Source organism: Ruditapes philippinarum, unplaced genomic scaffold (assembly GCF_026571515.1).
Source record: "Ruditapes philippinarum isolate M1 unplaced genomic scaffold, ASM2657151v2 ctg463_1_1_1_1, whole genome shotgun sequence".
NCBI classification, from domain to species: Eukaryota; Metazoa; Mollusca; class Bivalvia; order Venerida; family Veneridae; genus Ruditapes; species Ruditapes philippinarum.
The window spans coordinates 123,269-146,901 of NW_026866611.1; the positions used below are offsets into that span (position 1 = coordinate 123,269).

Consider the following 23,633-nt stretch of genomic DNA (forward strand, 5'->3'; position numbering starts at 1 on the left):
ATTTCCCCGGCAGGGCATATTATAATGCACGATATGCCTAAGATGCGTCCCAAATCATGAACACAAATGATAGGAGATAAAAAGAAGGCGGAAAACTTTGTAAAATGGTTTTGTTCGAAACATGTGATAAACACAGTCAACTGAAACATAATAATCTTTAATGTACCAGTCGACCTTTACATTTCAAAGGAACATGCACGAGTGCAAGAGCAATACTCAAATAGAAACAATGACCGAGTGCGGGGGATGGGTTTTAAGGATCAATGGATCCCGTAATACCCAAGTTTGGGAACCAGTCGTCTAATCTCTCATAATGGTGGGAAAAAGCTCGTAACTTTTTATCAAAGTTTTTTGTTTGAGTTTCTTTGGGATGGGGTGAAGAGTATGATAACCACATAAGAATTGGAAATTGTAGAATTTTTACTTCTACTTATTAATTGTATCAATCCTGTAACTACTTTATGTTTCTTAAAACCTAATCATTAACTGATCATTACACATTATTATATCGATTAAATACATAGATTAAATAATCAAAAGTCAAACCTTCCCTACCAATTCATCCCCACCCTCTCGATCCTAAGATTCCGAAAGTTTCATCCCCCTGTTTTCATCCACTCTGCTCCCCAGGTTGCATCTCCTGGACCAAATTTTCCTGAGACCTTGCCATCTTCCAATACCTCTCAGAGAACAATTTCTGATGCAAATGCAAAAGTCAGTCGGAACAACATGCTCTAATTCTTACTACTTAGACTTAAGACATTTGTTCCAATATGTTTCAAATCAGATTATGTCAAATGGTTTCCAAAGACTTAAAACTTCCATCAGATGCAGTCTGTTTTCAATCACAATTTTAACACATGAGCCGCGTCACGACAAAACCAACATAATGGGTTTGCGACCAGCATGGATCCAGACCAGCCTGCGCATCCGCGCAGTCTGGTCAGGATCCATGCTGTTCGCTATCAGTTTCTCTACTTGTAATAGGGTTGGTAAGCGAACAGCATGGATCCTGATCAGAGTGCACGGATGCGCAGGCTGGTCTGGATCCATGCTGGTCGCAAACCCATTATTTTGGTTTTGTCGTGACGCGGCTCAATCATTTAGCTTGTGAAAGCTTGAGGGCAGAAAACAAGCAACAGATAATTGAGTTCTCTGAAACTCTGATATCTTTCTGCTTGATCAAGAGATAGAATTTCAATTTATCAAAACTAATTACTGCAGTTTGTGACATTGGTGAATAGCTTGGCCTTGCCAGTGAAAATCAGGGTATTGGGTCATCTTGGAATCTCAGACTATAATTAAAATGCCTTAAAAACACCTTGCTATCTTTGTCGACTGGGTGGGGGTGGGATGCATATATAAAAAAGTTTCTGTGAAAAATAACATTTCACTTATTTAAGAGATTTAATGATTATTAAAATTTAATTTATTCACAGTCAATAATTCTATAAAGTATCTTAGTCTATCTTTCAATTTAATAGATTAAATCACAGATTTAATTTTTAATTTTCAAAACTTAAAATTTTCACTTGATTCTGTTAAAATATTTCTCAATAATAGGTATTATATCAATTCAATTTATGCCAAAACATAAACATTAAATGAACTATAAACAAATGTCATTTACAAAAACTTTCAACATAATATCATCGGTTTTTGTCCTCATTTCATTCATATTTCAATGTACTTCCTTCACGAAAGTTCTATACAATAACATTTAATAGTTTTGTTTTTGATTTACTTTACTAGTACCGACTTGTTTTGTTTTTGTTTTTTTATTATTATTTTAAACTGTAAACCTTAAATTCTCTGAACATAGCGAAGATAATTACAGACGTGCCTTAACCTGACACATAGATCCAGGGTGGTACCCCTGTACTTCCTTCATACAAGTTTGACCCGAATGTTAATTTAGGTCGCCTAATTTTTATACTTTAATGTTGAAATCCCTAATTTTCACAATGGACACTTTCAATTCATAATACTGGGCAAGTCCATTATGCAGACTCAACAGCATAGAATTTCTTAGGTTAATAATAAATTCAGAAAAAAAGCAGCAATTAATGATCAACAAATCAAATCACTTAATATGCACATTGAATTAATCTGATATAATATTATTGTGTAAAATGTGGGTCCCCCCTCCCTATGTAGACATCCTCCCAAAGACACACACCTGACCACCATCGAAGGCGTGCACCGATATTTTGCTTCCTTAGTTACAATGCGACCTTGCACTACATACATATCTTTGGGGTTATTTTTTAAACAAATCGATTCAATGAGACGGTAAAACATGCGTCTGGTGCATACATGCACACCATTAAGATTTCATAGACTATGAACGAATATAACCTCCGCATATGCTAATCGCAATAATGATACCCATAAATTAAAGAGATTAAACTAGGACGAACTAGTGCATTCAAATTAGCCGGAAAATTATCATGCTCACATGCACAAAACTGGGACTTGGTGACTTTGTTTACGACATTCAATATGTTTATAGCTTATCAATTTAGTATCATGCGTTCAAATCTAGAAATTCAATATAATGTGTCTATTTTTAAGAACTACATCCTGGAAAGATAAAACTGTCACTAGTTAGTAAAAAAATGTAACTGGTACGGACATGAACAAATATTTGCCCTTTATTCCTTTTAATTTTTCTATTCAATATTAAAACAATATATAAACTATGCAGTTAACAATAGGTTAACTATGCAGTTATTTTGCCAATAAGCATAAAACAATTTTGCATTTATTATGTAACTTGAATGCATTGTTTTTGAAAATAGCTCCTTTAGAAATTTCTCTGAGGGAAATTCATAAAAATTGTATATATACTCAGCCAGAAGTACGAAATGCACACGTCACTGACAGGCTGTCAATTATCAAAAGATGGTTCTAGAGAATAAAAATGACTTTAAAAAAAATATTGTTTTGTACAGGTAGTAAATAAATAAATAAATCATTAAAGTTGTATGTTTTCAATAGCAATCTACAATATCATGCGTGAAATGACGTGCATGATGCTTTTTTTTTTCAGACATACAGAAGCTAGACAAAACGACTGTGCTCAAAAAGTAGGACAGTTTTCGTTTACTTATTCACTAAGGTAAACAAGGGTGAAATTCTTACTAACGTCACTGATAACCCATTATTCTATTATTGGCAAAAATTATCTGATACAATTGACCACGCATTATGTACTCTTTAACAAGATCGTCATCATTTTTGCCTTTGTAAATAGTAAAAGAAATATCGACCAAATGAGTTATTCCAGGGCAATATCGGCTTCTATTCTTGGTCCTGTTACAAATATCTTTACAGAGATTTCTCACAGGGACATTATTCCTCCCGCCAGAAAATCGGTGACATTGTTTCATTATTGCGAGGTGAACCGAGTACGTAGTATTTACGTTTAAAGGTCATTCTATCAATATACCAGTCCGAACCAATCACCACCTGTCCCAGGTCAACAGTGGCAGGTATACGTGTAAAATATTTGACCTAGTAATTAAAGTTTATAGACTCCTAACAAAAGCCGGATTTCCGTTGTGGTAGAATAAGATAATAAAACATTTATGTGATTTTTACCTATGTCTAAATAAAGTCATCTAGGTCATGATACGAAGTTGACACTAATCGAACAAAGAAATTTTACAGTGGTAAACCCCCCTTAGTCAAAGAGAGGTATGGAGTTACTTATTGTTTATCTACAATGTATTTCTGATAAAGACCTATCCCCACAAAATGCTAGGTGCCAAACGGAAGCATGTCCATCCTTAAAATCAACAGAAACCAATATGGAAAAATAGAAATGTTAAAGTTATGTATGACGAATATTTTTAAAAAAAAAAGGTCATATCTTTTAAACCCTTTATATATTTTAAATATGTAAAATAGACTTATTATGCCCGGTCCATTGTAATAATAATGATAAAAGGTTTCCAAATTAGGCAACCGTTAATATTCTACAGGCAAGCCTTAAGCTTGTCATAGGTGGAATATGTCTAATTTTTACCTGTAATTAAGTGCTAAAATATTAATGCCTTTATTTCTGTACTGAAATGCATGAACAAAGAGGACTTTAGCCTTTTATTGAACTTTCTTTTTAAACACATGACAAAAATCGTCACATCCCAAGATTCTCTTATTCTACAATATGCACTAACAACCTTGTACATGTACTGGTAAAAAAAAAGTTTTCCCAATCTTTCCAACCCTGCTTTTAATATAGAACTTAGAATCTATTGTAAATGTTACGGGTTTTGATAAAACCAAAATGCTAAGCTACAAACTGTTACAGAGCCTGAATAGTCCAACCCTACTAAGACTTGCCGGCCGGCATGGCTTAATACATAATCGATAATTGTAAAGGCAGGTTTAAATATCACTGCTTGCGTTAAAAAAAAATCTAATTTTATCTTTGCACTCGATGAACTAGAACTTGACGGCATGATCATTTGGTCCACTATTCAAAGTAATGGATCAAAGGGGTAAAAAGTTCAATAAATTAATATCGGACTACAATTCTATATAATATCGTGTCCCAATATGAAAATGTCTCTATGTAGGTCAAAGATAACATCGTAACTATTTATACAACTATGACTAAATTACAACAAAACATGCCATAATGACACAGTTTTTGCTTTCATTTATCAGGCCACGTTATACACTCTTTATATATTATATAGGTGACACTGTGTAAATATATAAATGATATCGCGTATCCAATCATAGTTAAACCAGCACGGAAGTATGATGAAATATTTAACGTTTCATGAATAATAGAACACGCACGTCTACAAAACTCAAGGTTAAAGATATGAAAATCTTTCATATTTCAGATAATGGTTAAGGAAAAATAAAATCAGCTTACCAAAACGTTTATAATTACAAGAATTACAAGGAATCTAAAATTTAAACAAAAAGCTGCATAAACTTCTATATTTATATAAACAATTTTTTAAATAAATATTCATGAATTTACATAATATGAAGAATGTATGTAGTTCCTTTACATACAAGAATTCATTGAAAGATCAAAAAAATTCTTTAAAAAGAACAACAACAACAACGAAAACCAATGTCTTTGTATATATTCAGGAAATTTCAAAGAATTCTATTCATAGGTTTGTCAACCATTTAATAGACCTTTTTCCTTCTTCTTTTTTTTTTTAACATTAAGATATTGACTTACTTAAAAACTGACAGAAAAAGTCACACATTATCATCTGACAGATTTTAGTTGAAAATTATAATCTGATTTTTTAATTATGCAGGAATATTACAAAAGCAGAAACTTTTATCTTTAAATAAACTGAATTATAATTTAAATATGAGCATGGCTGTTTTTTTCTACAGTTACATAATATTAAATAAGAGATTGATTACAATTCTGGGGCCTTATTTTTCTCTGTATATAATTATGATAATTAAAATGATTTTAGACAAAAATTGAAAGTCTTAAATGCTCTAATAGGTTTAATAATTTAAACACGTGTTCCAGTTTTTTTAATAAGTGAAACTACATGCCAGAATGATGTGCAATAAATAAAACTAGTGCAGAACATGATCAAATAGCATGGATGTGCCGGCACCGGGTGGCACAGATAGCATCAGTGGCCGCCCATAGGTAAAAGGTTAAAGTGATTCAATACTTAATTAAAACGAGGAGTAATTATGAAACTAGAATGAAATTTAAAATTAGAACATACTGAGGCAGAATTCAGGGACAAACACAGAAAAAAAAAAAACCTCTTAAATATTTCACCTGAACATTCTTTATCTAGCTCAACTGATTTGTACGACAGAAAATCGATCGCAGTAGACGCGCATTTTCATGTACATATCATTGTATACGTACATGCATTAGTTTCACAATGCCCATTAAGTGCAGTCACCATTCCTTCAATTTCAAGTTTATGACATGTACTTTATACCTAGTTTGACAGGTATTGTGGTTATTCTCCTCTTGTATAATAAATTTCTACAGACTTAAAATTTATTGTTATTGACTGGCATAGCAAGATTATTAGTAGTATGAAAAAATGCAGCATTCTTTCTTTTCTTTGAGGGGATTAGAATCTTTACAACCTGGAAGTTTCTAATTCTCATAATCTACTGCATTGTGTATAATGGGCTAGCCATATTCTGAATTTAGAACTGTCCATTCAAACTTTAAAAGATTTCAATATTTGAGCTACCAACAATTATTATAGTCTGGCCAGACTGCATGGATGTACTGACTGGTCACGCTCTGTACTAGTACTAAGGAAAGGCTAACTGACTGACCCCACTCTGAACTGGTTGGAAAGGATGCTAATCACTTTGGTTTCCAACAGGAAAAGCTGGAATCCATGAAACTAGGCAAGTTTAAGGATAACCTGACAAAAAAGAGCCGCGTCATGACAAAACCAACATAATGGGTTTGCGACCAGCATAGATCCAGACCAGCCTGCGCATCCGTGCAGTCTGATCAGGATCCATGCTGTCCGCTTACCGTCTCTATTACAAGACTTTTAGTAGAGAAACTGATAGCGAACGGCATGGATCCTGATCAGACTGCGCGGATGCGCAGGCTGGTCTGGATCCATGCTGGTCGCAAACGCACTATGTTGGTTTTTTTGTGACGCCGCTCAAATGATGAAACAGAATGTGAATGTAATGATATTTGGTACCAATTCTAAAGGAGTTTTAGTCAAATAATTTTCTAGTGCTATATAACATCAAGGAACAATTGAACCAAAGCAATAGTTTCTCTGCAACAATCTAACAACTTCTCCACAGAAATTATCTAAAACAGCGGAGGAGGATGAATGGGATTATAAAATATTAATATTTTCATCAACCAAATCATCACAGAGAACCTCATATGTCTCACGCCGAGGACCCAAACTTGTGGATCCAAGGAACATAGATACGAAACGATCCTTCCTAGCTTATTTAACTGACTTTAAATTCAACCGTTAGTTTGTTGAAAGATTTTCCCAGTTTAGTAGTCTTCTTTCCCCTTATGTAATAAAAACTTCTGTACTTCTATAATCAACCTTCAATTGATCTTGAAAATTCTAGGTCATCACAAAAAAAAACCAGTCAGTAAAAATTGGTTATATCTGAGATAAATCATCACAAGGTTACATTATGATTACATTGCGCGGACTTAAATTCATCTTCAAAACCATAATACATAAAATTGCTTCATTAAGTTGATTACACTTATAAAATGGGACACTCGTAAACAAACGTAAATTTTACACTGTATACGCCCATGGCAACGTATTAAAGTACGCCCCCTTTGCTGTCTCACAACTTTTGATGCATGTAATTATTGTACCAGGCTGCATATTGTGCACACATTTAGACTGTAAGGTCAGACTAGGTGCAGTTTATACATATAATCCGTCTGGAAGGTAACAAAAATACTTCTCTTTCATGTGTATATGGGCAAACAAACACAAACAAGTTCGATTATGTTTAGAATGTTAACATGACATTTTGAAACACAGTGAATAAAACATTTACGTATTTAGGTATTTATGTATTTTCGTTAATAGGTTGAAGTCTATTGTATAAAAAAATTGGGTTAAAGAATCTCTCTGATTATTTACATAAGAGAAAAAAAAACTTTTTATAGAATTAGATGTTATATAAAATGTTTGATTTATCCCACACAGGAATGTATTAAGGAGCTATTTAACTTTCAAACTTTCAAAAATATTTTCTGAACTTTGAAATTGAACCTTTTGTATGTATAACATTTATTAAACTATTTTACACAAAACTTTTTCAACATACAAACCCACCTATGTATCTTTCAAAGCAAAACCAAGGTACCCACAAGCATCACAAAAGATGAAAGGATTCATAATATTAATCCCATGGTCCTATAATCTTTGGTTTTAAGTCAGGGGACACAACCTTTACAAACATGGTCCTATAATCTTTGGTTTTAAGTCAGGGGACATAACTTTTACAAACATGGTCCTATAATCCAGGTGACACAACTTTTACAAACATGGTCCTATAATCTTTGGTTTTAAGTCAGGGGACACAACTTTTACAAACATGGTCCTATAATCTTTTGTTTTAAGTCAGGTGACACAACTTTAACAAACATGGTCCTATAATCTTTGGTTTAAAGTCAGGGGACACAACCTTTACAAACATGGTCCTATAATCTTTGGTTTAAGTCAGGGGACATAACTTTTACAAACATGGTCCTATAATCCCAGGTGACACAACTTTTACAAACATGGTCCTATAATCTTTGGTTTAAAGTCAGGGGACACAACCTTTACAAACATGGTCCTATAATCTTTGGTTTAAAGTCAGGGGAGACAACCTTTACACACATGGTCCTATAATCTTTGGTTTTAAGTCAGGGGACATAACTTTTACAACAAGAGCCACTGCCGGGCGGGGGCAACGCTCGACTTTTTACTTTTTCTAAACGCAAACATAGAAAGGTTTGAACATATATTGATGTTTCCTTTTTATAAATTTAGTTGGTCTGTCTTGTCACATTAGTTTTGTTTATATATTTTGTATATATATGAATAGAAACATTAAGCATATTTCTAAAAATAGCAACAGTACGCAATTTCTAAAAATAGCAACAGTACGCAATTTCTAAAAATAGCAACAATGACGCAATTTCTAAAAATAGCAACAATGACGCAATTTCTAAAAATAGAAAAAATGACGCAATTTCTAAAAATAGAAAAAATGACGCAATTTCTAAAAATAGAAAAAAATGACACAATTTCTAAAAATAGAAACAATGACGCAATTTCTAAAAATAGAAAAAAAATGACGCAATTACTAAAAATAGAAACAATGACGCAATTTCTAAAAATAGAAAAAAATGACGCAATTACTAAAAATAGCAACAATGACGCAATTTCTAAAAATAGAAAAAATGACGCAATTTCTAAAATAGAAAAAATGACGCAATTTCTAAAAATAGAAAAAATGACGCAATTTCTAAAAATAGGAAAAAAATGACACAAATTCTAAAAATAGCAACAATGACGCAATTTCTAAAAATAGAAAAACATGACGCAATTTCTAAAAATAGAAAAAAAATGAAGCAATTTCTAAAAATAGAAAAAATGACGCAATTTCTAAAAATAGAAAAAAATGACGCAATTTCTAAAAATAGAAAAACATGACGCAATTTCTAAAAATAGAAAAAAAATGACGCAATTTCTAAAAATAGAAAAACATGACGCAATTTCTAAAAATAGAAAAAATGACGCAATTTCTAAAAATAGAAACAATGACGCAATTTCTAAAAATAGAACAAAAATGACGCAATTTCTAAAAATAGAAAAAAATGACGCAATTTCTAAAAATAGCAACAATGACGCAATTTCTAAAAATAGAAAAAAATGACGCAAATTCTAAAAATAGCAACAATGACGCAATTTCTAAAAATAGAAAAAATGACGCAATTTCTAAAAATAGAAAAACATGACGCAATTATATACATGTATATATATGTATATATATATATATATATATATATATTTGATATATATATATATATTTGATATATATATATATATATATCTATATATATATATATATAGATATATATACATGCATATATATATATATATTTATATATATATATATATACCTGCATATATGTATATATATACACACACATTTATATATATATATATATATATAATACATATACTATACATACACACACACCAATAAATGCACAATCTGAGAAAATTCAGTAATATAACCTTCAAGGTCAAGGTCATTAAAGAGCCCAAGCAAATTTGGGTTTGATAAACAACAAGGTCTGGTCCTTAAGAATGTTCTGTTATAATATGAAGTTTATCCCTTCAAAAATAGCAAAGTTACAGTCAGTTACTGCCAAAACAATGAAAATTTCAATAATTTGACCTTCAAAGGCAATGTCATTAATGAGTGAAGGTCAAGGTCTTTCGGTATATTTTTAACAGTTATCTTTGAAGATTATTATGTTCAAGTTTGAAGACAATCCATTCAAAAATAACAAAGTTACAGCCAATAATAGCCAAAAAAATGAAAATTTCAATAATTTGACCTTCAAAGTCAAGGTCATTGATGAGTGAATGTCATGGTCTGACTGGTTATTTTTAAGGGATATCCTTGAAGATTATTATGTTCAAGTTTGAAGACAATCCATTCAAAAATAACAAAGTAACAGCCAATAACAGCATGAACAAGCAAAAATTGGACTTTTAACCTTGAAGGTCAAGGTCATTTATGGATGAAGGTCAAGGTTAGTGTGGTCTACTGAAAGGTCTTGTCCCAAGGGTTGTTGTGGCCAAGTATGAAGACAATACACCAAGAAATAAAAAAGTTATGATCCAGGTACAAGTTTTCGGACGGCAACGGCAACGGCAACGGAGACGGCAACGCCGACCTGACTATAACAATACCTCTACTTTTTTTTTCAAAAAAAAAAAAAAAGTCGAGCTAAAAATGGTCCTATAATCCAGGTGACACAACTTTAACAAACATGGTCCTATAATCTTTGGTTTTAAGTCAGGGGACACAACTTTTACAAACATGGTCCTATAATCTTTTGTTTTAAGTCAGGGGACACAACTTTTACAAACATGGTCCTATAATCTTTGGTTTTAAGTCAGGGGACATAACTTTTACAAACATTGTCCTATAATCTTTGGTTTTAAGTCAAGGGACACAACTTTTACAAACATGGTCTGATTTTCTTAGTTTTAAGTCAGGGCACATAACCTTTACAAAAATTCCAAGGTTCTTCAGAAAAAAAGCCTCCACTTTAAAATCTATACAAAACTGTTCAAGACACCTAAACTTTAATATAACACTAAAGCAAAGCACTTGTAGTATATAACCCAGTCTATAACAGAGACACATAACCTATGCTTCACATTAATATTTGCGGTATAAATAAGTAAGACACATAACTACTTAAAACTTGAGTCTCTGTAACATTAAAGATTAAAACAACATAACCGTTTGGCATTTACTTATTTCAAATTTGAAAGATATATGTATATATAACCCAGATATTTAACCTACATGCCAATATAACAAGGTACATATTATGACATTACCTTTACTTACAATAATTCAGATATACAACAAAGACACTTACATTTTGCTTGACACCTAGGGTACATTACCAAGTCACATATTGAAGGGTTTCATTATGTTTGAAAGAAGCCTGATCTTTCTTCAAGTAGGAGGATTTATAAGAGAATGTTAAGGAAGTTGCTGAATGTAGCCGGGACTGGCCCATTACAATTTGCATACCCACATGCAGGCTGGCCAGGATCTATAAAGGTGGCAAAGGCTAAGCACTTCTGGTTCCAGGTTAAAGATTTTAAATAATTCTTGGGCTTATTATTTTTATACACGTAAGTTAACGTATTATGCTCCATAATACTATAGGATGGTGGTCAAAGTGACGCATTTCATAGAAGACATTTAAATTACACAATGCTTCATAATCAATATGACATTAAAAATATATAATTATATTAATTATGTATACATTATTAAACCTACTTATCCGAGCCATCATATACATATTAACAGCATTTACGTCAATGCCTGAAGTACGCAATCAATGATGAAAGACATTTTATAACAGCGCGATTTCTATCAAATAGAAATGTTAATAAATCGGCCTCACTAATTGGTGAGATAATTTTCAAAATTGGTTTGAAATATGTCTGTAATAGGTGTGAAATATATGGATGTAATTATCATCAAATATAGAAAATTGGTTTGTAACGTAACACATCAACCTTGAAAGATGACAAAATTATGCTCATATAACATTTAGTTGTTGACTTTTCAACACGACCTTCACCCTTCAACCCCCACGATTTTTGTTTAGAAAAAGTAAAAAGGACAACAAAGTTATTAAGTTATTTCTTTCTGATACATATCCCTGAAAGACAATTTTGTAAAATAATTTAGTCCTTCATTACGTCTTTACGACCATTTAAAAGGTTTTTAAAGACAATATCCTTATATAACAAATAAACTTTATTTTTATTTATTCGAACCATTTTCGTAATATTATATTTAGGAAATAGAGCAACATTCGGTGGTATCTGTTAATGATCAGAGACCCCAATATTAATATCTGGCTAAACTTCAAGATAAAAGGCGAGTTTTCTGCATCAACGTTAGCAATAAAAGTAAAAGAACTTCTGTCTGACATTTTAATGCAGTAAATGTATTTTCGGTTTTTATTATCTATTGAAAAATACAATTCCTTTTATCAGTCTGTATTGATTCAGACTGCCATTTTCTTTGAATAGAGCCAGATAAAATAAACTTGCTTGGCTCATGTCAATGAGATATATCAGAATTGCACATAAAGCTTTAAAGACCGCTCTCGACCTATTTTTAAAAAATGTTTTCAGTGCGCCATAAATAGTAATTTTCTATAAATAACATTATAACAATTTATTGACCTATGTTTTTTTTGTAACAGCAGAGACTGAGATGTATGACATGAGGCATTTAAATATCTGTATTGAAAATAGCTAGACTTTTACGACAACTCATGGAGAATGTTCGCTCATTAATTAAAGGCACAATAATTTCGCAAAATGCAAGAAACAAAAGTCCGACAACCTTACTTAAATGGACAACATTTCCTAATATACACAAGGCCTCAAAGTTATAAAACTTTTTCTCAGTAGGCTCTGCCTTGAATCTTAGGAATTTCATTGGTCAGGTGACATTCTGTGCAAGTTTCGAAACAATCAAATACATGTTCTTTAGTTTGAGCAAAAAAAATGGTTTCATAACCTCGGACAATGTACTGGTCTGCTCTAGGATGAAGGCTTTAGAGTGGATTCTTAGCATGGTGGCAGCAACTGATTCTACCCATGGGAGTAGTGCAGCCCAAGATCAGCAAGCACATCCAAGTATAAGATCACGGTCTGCTCATTTCCTTATTCAGTCAGTAAATATTTTTGAAATTTTCCCTAAAAAGATTAATGGTTTTGTCCAGATTGAACGCTGGACAAGTCCATTTTAAGATATTAAGCTGGATAAGACTGAAGCTGTCATCTTAAATGAAGCTAAAATAGTTTGTTGAGATTAAATGGTTGTTCACATTATAAATATGGAAATATTAACCTTCTACTCGACCTCCCAAGGTTTTGTCAAATAAAGTCGCAGTAATTCCAAGTTTTGTTGTACGAAGCAGACGGTGCAATCCCCGGGGGAAGTAGACTTGAACATAACAGATATGTGCATTCCCATTATCCTGTACATATTATGCAACAGGCTGCATTTTACATGCTACATCTATCGCTCATAACACAAAGAAAGAGAATATTGTGAAAATCAACAATTCAAATTTGATCGAAAATGAGTTCTTCTGAATCGATTTACACAATATTTGCATTAAACTGCAAAATGAGTGAAGTTTTAAGCCAATTTATAGAAATCCTTGAGAAAATAAAAAAAAAATTTAAATTCATAAAAATCATTAAATTTGGAGCAGATATCAATAAAATTCTTATAACGCTTAGTCATAATATCAGTCAATAATGAAAAAATATATTTGGTATGTATAAAAAGAATGATCGACATGTCGCTAAATAAAATATTGACTGGCATATCTATTGAAATCTGCACTAAAATTAAAATGTACTCATTCTGACCCGATTTTTCGTTGCCCTAGACAAAAAGACATTCTTTATTACGTCTAGCATTGCAAGTGATTACTCTTAAAATGATTCACTGAAATAAAGATAGAATAGTAGACAGTCATCATTTATTTTCATTGACAAACCAACCCAAAGAGCGTGATTGGCTGACAAGCGTGATCGGCAATAATATCAATTAAAAATATATACTTCCAGTATAGTCAGGTCGGCCTGCACACCAATACAGTCCAACCATACTCTAAATTGTCTACTGTTCAGTCTTAATATTTTGCACTTTTGGTATTGCTGTTCAGTCTAAATATTTTGCACTTTTGGTAATTTGCTGTTCAGTCTAAATATTTTGCATTTTTGATATTGCTGTTCAGTCTTAATATTTTGCATTTTTAGTATCGCTGTTCAGTCTTAATATTTTGATATCATCTCCCATATTAATGGACTAATGAAATTTCAAAGCAGGCCAAGTCCATTACACAAATTTAGCAGGTTACTATCAAAATCTATAGTATTATGACCGTATACTTTCTGAAATGATGCCAAAAGGATGTACAAAATAATACATTTGTTAAATTCTTGTTTATAAGTAATATAAGAAGCCGATTTGTTTATAAGTACAACCTACTGGAGATGATAAGATTTCGCTAAAATAAACTTTCAAATTCTATTGTGACTTTATCCCTGATAAGAATTCATGTCTTGGAATGAAAACTATTTGGAAATGCAGACTAAATAACCTTTTAATCTGTATCAGGAATGTTTAACAAATTGCATTTCGCCCACTTTCTCCCCGACATAAACAATGCAAACATATTTTTGTCTCAACAGATTGAATACCGATTTTCAATGAGGGTAAATTGTTATTTGCTATTCAAAAATAGTTCGAGTCCTAGCAGCGATACATCAGTGGAAACCTATGATACCAAAATAGCGTCAAACCAAACCTGTATCTCTGTGCAGTCTGTCCAGGCTCGATACTGGCTTGTTAGACCATTTAAATACCAAAATCTCTACAACTAAAAATGGACTGTTCAGAATCTAAATCAGGGAAAGTCCATTACACCAATTAGGAAAAAAACATTTTAATAGATTTCATGTGTATAAGAAAGAAAATTTTTTCGAAAACAGATTTCTTTGATATAATATAGTCTTAATTATATACATACATAAATATCTATAGTATGACCATCTATGGTTTTCCTTCATTATTGTTCTCTATATAATAACGAGGTTTCTTCATTATAATTACTTAGGTCATAACTCATTGTAATTTTCTATTTTTCTACAAAACTGAACAAATTAATGTTTTTCATTACGTTTAAGAAACCATAAATAAATGTTTGTCTTTTAACGAAAAATTCATTCCGACAATAATCTACAGATATAGAACTAATGAATTTTCAATCATGGAATTGGGGGGAAAAAAACGGAAAAAATAACAAATTGCAAATATCTGATATGATATTTCCTGATACGTGAGTTACTGAATGTCAAATTAGCAGAGGAAAGAAAAACACCCACAAGATATATAACTAATAATTACAGTGATCGTTTTAACAAAACGTCTAATGACGATCGTGTCAGAACATGAACAAGGCGAGGACAAAATATAAATAGATATATACGGCCCGATATTTGTTTATGACATCGAATATAGAAGCATACAAACGTCAAAGATATTTCTGGCCCTCGATCATATGTTTAATGTTACAAAGTCTGAGCTGTTTCATCAGATATAACTTTATGTATGATAATGAAATAACAGTAACAAGTCTTTTAAGTTCATAATAAAAATTCAACAAAATATTGACACATTCCATGCCAGCAAGGATCACAGGTTATGAATAGTTTATATAGTACCAGTAATATATTTTTTTTGTTAGAATTGTTTGATTTTGTATTTTTGTATTGACATGTATTTTGAATGGGTTGAAGTATATTTGGGTAGTAAAGAGGGTCATGGGTGTGGTACCCTGGGGGTAGGGCTTGGTCACACACTGATAACCTGTGGCAAGGATCAGACTAAAGTTATTATATCTAGGTTATCACAGTTTCTTACAATACAGGGTCTATTCCAGCTATTTGGGGAAAAAGACCCCTGGAATAAATTGGGAAAGATTATTAGGTCTAAAATAGTAAAAAGAAAATTTAAAAAGAAATACCTTGAAAAACTGAAACCTTATACATGATTTGTATAGTTTTTAACATGTTTTTTGATCATATAGCCTGTCACTTCTTTTAAGACATTTATAAGTCAAAACAATATTTTAATGTTTATGTTTGGTAAAAATTTCAAACCAGTCCGCAAATTTTGAGCTGACCAGACAAAATAACTGCTTAATATTATATTTGCATACCGGTACGTAAATATCTAAATGTAGCAGGTGGGCATTAATTGAACGATTTTAATACGCAACTTTCAATATTTCTCCGCAACTGTCACGATCCAGAGATCTGTATTTTCTATTTTCTGCCTTCAAGAGCAAATTTAATATTGAAAATTATTTCTAAACAATGACTTGCAATTTCAGTTGGAATGAAAATGCAGAAAATTATTACCTGTATTCGGAAACCTGAGATAATATTTTCTAACATCATAATGACAATTCTAGTTTATAATGAAAGAATGCTTGTAAAAATACACCTCTGCAACTGAAGAATTATTTCAAAACTTCCATGTCTTCTAAAAGAAAGAAGCTAAATAGTCAAGACTAGCATGCCAGTTTTTTATTTCAAAGCGTTTCAAAAAATAAATTTCTTGTAAATATAACCAAAAAACAAAACATATTCTCAGTTCTCAGAAAAGAAAAAAACTTGGCAATCAAGCCTAAATTATACAAGAATTCAACATAATATGAATTGTTTTCATGTTGACAAATTTGAATCTTTTAAATATTTCTAACACACTTAGTCAATTGTAATATGGGGGCCTTTCATTCCTAGGACAGTGACAATATAGTGGGGAAAATGAGCCACATTTTTACCTTCCATCTGTTCCCGATGTGGCACTTCTGTTTGGGTCCCAAAATAGTGAGAGATTCATGACCAACTTACAGTAATGCTGGGGTGTTTTGCAGTGATTTTAGATTCTAACTGTCCTTGCACTAATACAGGGCAGCCTCTTTATGGGGGATATGATCATTTAAAGGTCAAAAGTTTCTGCTATTCCCAAGGAGCAAAGGGCTGTAGTTACAACTAACAGGCGCATTAATGTTTAAACATTATAGTTTTAGCTAAATATCTTTATCAATGGTTATTGAGACAAAAAAAACCAAACAAATCCTCCCAAAATAATAGAAAGATAATATAATTTCAATAATTATTTTCAGATCAGCAATAAAGATTTCTTAAATTAAAAAAATTCATACATTTGCAAATTTAGTTACTTTCCCCTGATATATGAAAGTTTTTTTTTATATCTAATTGAACAAAATACTTCCAAATATAAATCTCACAAATTTCTAAAATTCAGCTCTTATATATGTATTTCAAATTACACACAAGTACATAAAATCTTGTACTTTTTTTATATTACTAAATGTCTTTGCAGTCACTCCTTACATTACATGTATATGTGATGAGCCACCACTTACTGTCTGATTAAATTGACGACTGTACTTTTGATTATTAAAAAAATAATTTGTCTGCATTTTTATCATAACATAAAATACATAGTAAACTAAGTCTTATTAACTTCATTTTAGCAGATAAGTTCATTATGTCTGACACATAAATATTAAAGCCGAGTTTCACGCCTGACACTTACCTGGGGAAGAGACTGTTGAGCTCATTTCTTGCACGTGCAACTGTGGTTCTCCCACAAGCTGCTCTTGTCGCTGCCTTTCCAGCTGAAGATGTAAGGGAATGGGTAAATCTGACAGTCTCATTGTGCCCTCGTTTGCTGCACTTCTAATTGGACTATGCATATTGTTTAAATCTTGTGCACTACTTGTTATCCGAACATCATGATTTTCAGAATTACTCAGCTCGTGGTTTTGCGTGTCCGGAAGTTGATATCTGTCTTCCTCTTCTAACATTTTCGGTCTGTTACCTTCATCAATTTGTAACTTTCTCTCCTCCATTTCGGAGAGTTCAATTTGTAGTTTTCTTTCCTCCAAATTGGAGAGTTCCTCACTTTCATTTTCACTATGTCTTCTCATGTTGCTATCCAACTTGGTTACATTTAATCCGTTTCTGCCTTCACTATGCCATTTTAAGGACATTTCTGCAATATAGTATAGAGACATGTGATCAATAGGGATGAAATACTTGATTTTCTGAGCCTGTTCAATATGTCGAGACAGTCCCATTAATAACTATATCGGTGCCCACAAGGCAAATCCTTTAGTTGCACATTTTAACTGCACGTACAACCACTCTATCAGACAGTCTTCACATAAAAAAAAAAAATATTCTCGAATAATTCCCTGTAGCAAGTGCCAAAGGAATTTAAAATGGAAATTTCAAATTTACATTTCGCAAACAATATTCCATTTTATGTCACAAAATGTACTTTCGTAAATAAAACTGAACTTTATACATATAAACTCTTTAATCGACTGATGAGATTTTAAGGAAATAGATATTTAGATAAAGTTCAAAATTCAGTAAATCGGGACAAAAAGCATTTTTAGGGTCATTAAATCTAGAACCCAAACATAATAAAAAACATAGCTCGTTTAACCATACATTTTAAGTCTGACTAAAGGAAGAGTAAGTTTGCTATAAAATCGGTGTTTCTTTTTTTTCTGAATATATCCATGGACGTATAGACAGTTTCATCATCCTGCCAGGCAGCCAATCTTCTAGATGCATGACTTGGAAACTGGCTAGACGCAAAGAGGGAAGGAAATAAATGACTTTCCCAGACGGATGTACCATTAAGTGGACTTGACCTTTACATCTGACCTTGACCTTCACACGACTAACCTTGTTATCATGCTTTTCAGAGACAGTTTCAATTAAATCTGACTTAGTCTAAGAGATGACTGAAAATTCTGGAGCCGCAGTACCTTGAAATGACAATGCAATTTTCCTGAAAAGTCGAGCAATTTAAATCTCTGTTTGCTAAGCAGAAGTCACATCAATATTAAATTTCTAAGAGTAGCTTGTACCCTAAGACTGTTACTGAATTTTCGTAATGGATTTTTCCTGATTTTATTTTGGAACGGTCCATTTAAATTCTAATGGGATTTCGATTACTTATTACAAAAAAATTGAGCTCCCAACGGAATTTAGCCTGGTCAGACTAAACAAATGTTCAGGCTGGCCTGGCTCTATATATACCAGAGACAAAGACGATACATTATCACTGCAAAGACGATACATTATCACTTTCCATTGCAGCAGTGAAAAAGTTAAATTATGACCAAATAAATAAAGTTACAGGAAAATATACCACAGTTTAAAAGCATAAAGAGCAAAAAAGAAGACTTTCATGAATATCTTAAAGAGATTTCTTCCTCTATTTACCATCTTGTTAACTTCACACAATGCTCATGACCCATTACACGTCTGATATTGTAAAGGTCAAATTGAACTTGAAAGGTTTTGTTTATTTAAACAGTGAGAGTGGCGCAAAACAATTATCTCTACAGCTACCTGACCCATTAAATCTTATACAAGCTTTTTTCACCTATTTTCCTATTACGAAATGCATCATAGGAATTTTACAATTATTTTAAGGTATAAAATTACTGGAAATGATATGCGTACATTAGGGCGAAATCTCCCTAGACAATATGATGCTAATGGTAGAGCAACGTTTATTTCCAGGACGGAGAATTGTTCCAATATTAAACAATTAGGTTAATAGATTTGTCTGAAATCTCTCATTTCTGACATTTTCAACACAGTCACGAATCACAGTTAAAGAAGCTTTCTCACAGCTTATAAATACCAGTAATTTACTCTCCTAGCATTCAGAACCAGATCACCCTGGAGACTAGATTTATCCTAAAGTAACCAGTGGCTAATGGTGTCATAAGAGACAATACGACCTTCACCCCTGACTTCGATTCTTAATAATAAAACAAGGGAAATTATCTTATAGATATGTACATGCAAAATATTACTTATTACTGAGCTAGTCTAGAGGAAGAGCAATGTTGTTTAAGTAGAGGATATTGAATAACTGTAGGTTTAATACTGAATTTATTGAACGAGATGAATAAAATCATATTATTCAAGCCTCTGGCGCGCAAAAAAATATTTTATTCCGCAAGGTCAGTAATTTAGCCTGCACAAATATATAATAATATATTAATCACATACTCAAAATTAAGACCGTATGGAATAAAAGGATCATTTTTCACTTAGGCACCTATAGTGTAACGCTAACATTTATGGCATCTTTAAGCTATGTTAATGTATAACGCAAATAACGCCATGTCAAATTATATGCACAGCCTTGCAATACCATTTTTATGGCACGGGTATGTGATCACTTATATGTCTGCAAGAGAACTCAAAATTTAGAATTTTGAACAATGTCAAAACTAATTTTCACAAATATTATAAATCTAGATACATGTATAAATTTCGCAACAATTCGATGGAAAAAAAACAAACTCAATCAGGACATTTAACAACAAACAAATGCATCTTTCTTCTTCATAAAAAAAGAATATAAATACCTAAATAAACATATTTTTTGCTGATGCGCAAAATTATATTTATGAAATCTGTTATAGAAAAGAAAATGTGTGTATTGTTTTATGGAGGTAAAATCTGAAAGTTTTTTTTTTGGTATTTTTTTTTCTTTTTGGGTAAACAAACTTCGAAAATTATAAAAAAGCATCAGTTTTTTCTGAGAAGATTTTTTTCCCTTCATATTGCTTAGACATATGATTTGATTTCCTATAACTTCTAGATAATGATAGGTCCACATGTATATATCTAAAATGAACAAAAGAAAATAAAACAAGTTGTCATATTTTTTGTTGCATTGATAAATTCCTTTTAACATCACATCTGTTAATATAACGGCACGTTAACTTTAACAATTAACTTATTGTCTGAGTGTTGCTTTAAAAACCCAGTGCAATATATTTCAAATATGATTTATTTTTGAAGTGAAATTCAAATAAGTGGTGCCTGTAACAGGAACCTATATCAGACATAAATGTCAACCTTTCATTGTAAATGTAATGTGGCATAGAGGGGTCATCAGGGTAGAATAGAGGGGACATATCACGGTGGCAGAGAGGGGACATCAGAAAATTTCTATCTAACACATGTGCACATGATAGCTACCCATAAGTCATAGAACTGTTATGGCATGTGCACATGGTAGAAATATTTCTGATGGCCAATTTATGCCACCGTATAAATGAGCAGTTAAATTAGTTTTTATTTAATTCTTTTATTAGTTCTTATTTAATTTTTTTTTTTAAAGTGTTGACCAGTCTAAATTATAAATCAGAATTTAATGTACTGTAAAGATGCTACAATAGGTGAACAATAATGGTCTGCTTTTCACCATTTAGAGACTTTAAAAATAAATTTCAAGAAGCCAGTGACAGACTCTATCTAGGCTAAATCCGTGTGATCCATTTTACAGAGTGACTATTTTTTTACTCTTGTCAAACCGTTGGAAAAGATATGGCCAATCTTACATTAATGATTATTTCGATGTCACTTTTACTTATCTTTTTAGATTTTAAGTTGAACTAAGCTTCTGTCAAAGCAGATGATGTTTGATTCCTCGACACAAACACACTCATATAAATATATATATATGAGTGGGGAATTATACATAGAAATCACACACAAAAATCAGAATGCAGTAGTCTGGGATCGACCACAGGTCTCTGGATTACCGGTCCAGTATGATATTCATGTATATTATATAATTATATTCTTTTTGTCCTTAGTCTTCACTTCAGGAAATGTCATTGTTTACCATTGTTTTTCATTAAAAGTTGCAATACCCGTATAACGAAATTTTTCAATAATGAGAAAATTCATACCATTAACAGAGTTCATAACAACTTTACTAAAAAATCCAAAATCCAAAAACATAGTAACTATTTCTATAGACACCCAGTATAAGCTAATTATTTTTACGTTAAAAAACAGTTATTATTTTATTATTACGACTGCTGATATGATTATGTTACAATTGACATTGGGGTTACACGATACAAAGTTAAGAACTAGTACTAAAGGACTAAAGAGTTATAATCGAGGACAAAGAACATGATTTTCGATGAACAAAGGTTAAAAATAGGACACATTAGAGGCAGCATTTTGAAATTCATTCAATAACCCAATTACGTTATCCAAACATGTCCATACAATTTGTTTGTAAGTAAAAGATTGGATTAAATATATCTCTTCAAAATAGAACAGTCGAAGTATTTTATATGGTTACGTTAGTTATGTAAAATTTATCGGTTTCAATATTGGGTCAAGCTGACATATAATTATAGATACTGGTAATGGTAATAGCATGAGGTAATGTCACGTTAACCCTTTTTACCATTACTACCCTAAATATCTTAAATGGACTTGTCCATCTTTCAATCTGGATAAAACATTCCATAATTTATCGAGATAAATTGCTAAATTGCCGGTCTGATCATGGTATGCACTGTTCACTCAATTTACAGTCAGTGCATATTTTGAAATTGTTTCTTAAACCAATCAACGACTCAGGCCATATTGACAGATTGTCAAGTTCATTTAAAATATTTAGCATGTTGAAAAGTAAAACATATACACATATAATGACTAAGGATGTTCCATGTTGACATTTATCACCAGTTTGTACCCCAGAGTATACTCTGCTATGATTTTCACTTACCTACCTGTATATCATAAATAATACCGTACATTGTATACTTTTTTTTTTCTAAGGTCATATAAATGTGTTACGATGTGTAACAGTTACATATACCTATATTGAATCCATCAACACTACATTCCATTTATAAATAAATTCAATTTACTGGGTTCACGAAAAATGTAACACTGTAACACTCAACTTAGCATGTAAATGTGTGTGAAATCGTGTCGATTATCAAGTTTCATAACTTAAAATTGAAGATTTCCACATTTTGATCTTGAACTAATTATCAATTAACATGAAAGACAGTTTGTTGGCAATTATATAAATATAAATAACTACATAAAGATGAGTAATAAAATCCCAGAACATTGCATACTTTCTTGGGCAAGGAAGTTACTTGAATGTTGCTTTTTTTTCCCCCTCTTGTGTCCCCTATTACTTCATACTTAAAACAGGTCATTAACTTTTAGCCTACTGTTGGCAACTGAATATACCAATGCAAACAGTTTAAACCATGGTCAGCTGGCATGTCCGTGCCATGTGATCATGGTCTGCAATGCTCGCTATTCATATTAACTATTTTGTACCTATTTTGAAAATTTCCCCAAAAATGATAAATAGTTTTATCCATATTGAACAATGGACAAGACCATTTAAGATTATTCAGTACTGATCAGTATTATTCACCATGTTTGGTGATTATCCATTTCTATTTAAAGAACAGATTTTCAAATTTTAATTGCCTGTCAGAAATCTGAGAATGGACCATCAAGTTTGGTAACAGGTACCATTACATCCATTGGTTTATATCTATGACGTTGTTTAAAGGTGTTTCCATTTTTTGATCCTGCTGATAATAAAAGACTTTTTATTTCGATATGTGAACAAACTTTAACGAAGATCATTTCAAGCAGTGTAAAAAGAACGTAACAAAGTTGGTAAGGCTCCATCAGTAGTTTCATGGGGAGAAGTGGACCGAGCAATTTAAGATGCCAAAAGGAAAATCTATGGTAATTCTGACCAATGGTTAATGATTTCAGAGATCGAAAATTCCACTTGTCCGCTCGTAATTACAAGTAGATTTTAAGAGAATTTGATGCAGGACGAGTACAAAAATGTTGCATGCTCATTGGATTTAATAGCAACTT

The 23,633-nt window shown here is 31.9% G+C and overlaps 1 protein-coding gene across 5 annotated transcripts in view; it reads right to left on the reverse strand.

Annotated features, from left to right (window-relative positions):
* Positions 1 to 23,633, reverse strand: part of LOC132733054 (uncharacterized) — a 70,213-nt gene that overhangs the window by 32,434 nt on the left and 14,146 nt on the right. For all 5 annotated transcript variants that reach the window (XM_060719634.1, XM_060719636.1, XM_060719637.1 and 2 more), the window contains exon 3: positions 17,461 to 17,919. In XM_060719634.1, the coding sequence (XP_060575617.1) occupies positions 17,461 to 17,919 (459 nt within the window). The remainder of the gene's footprint in view (positions 1 to 17,460; positions 17,920 to 23,633) is intronic.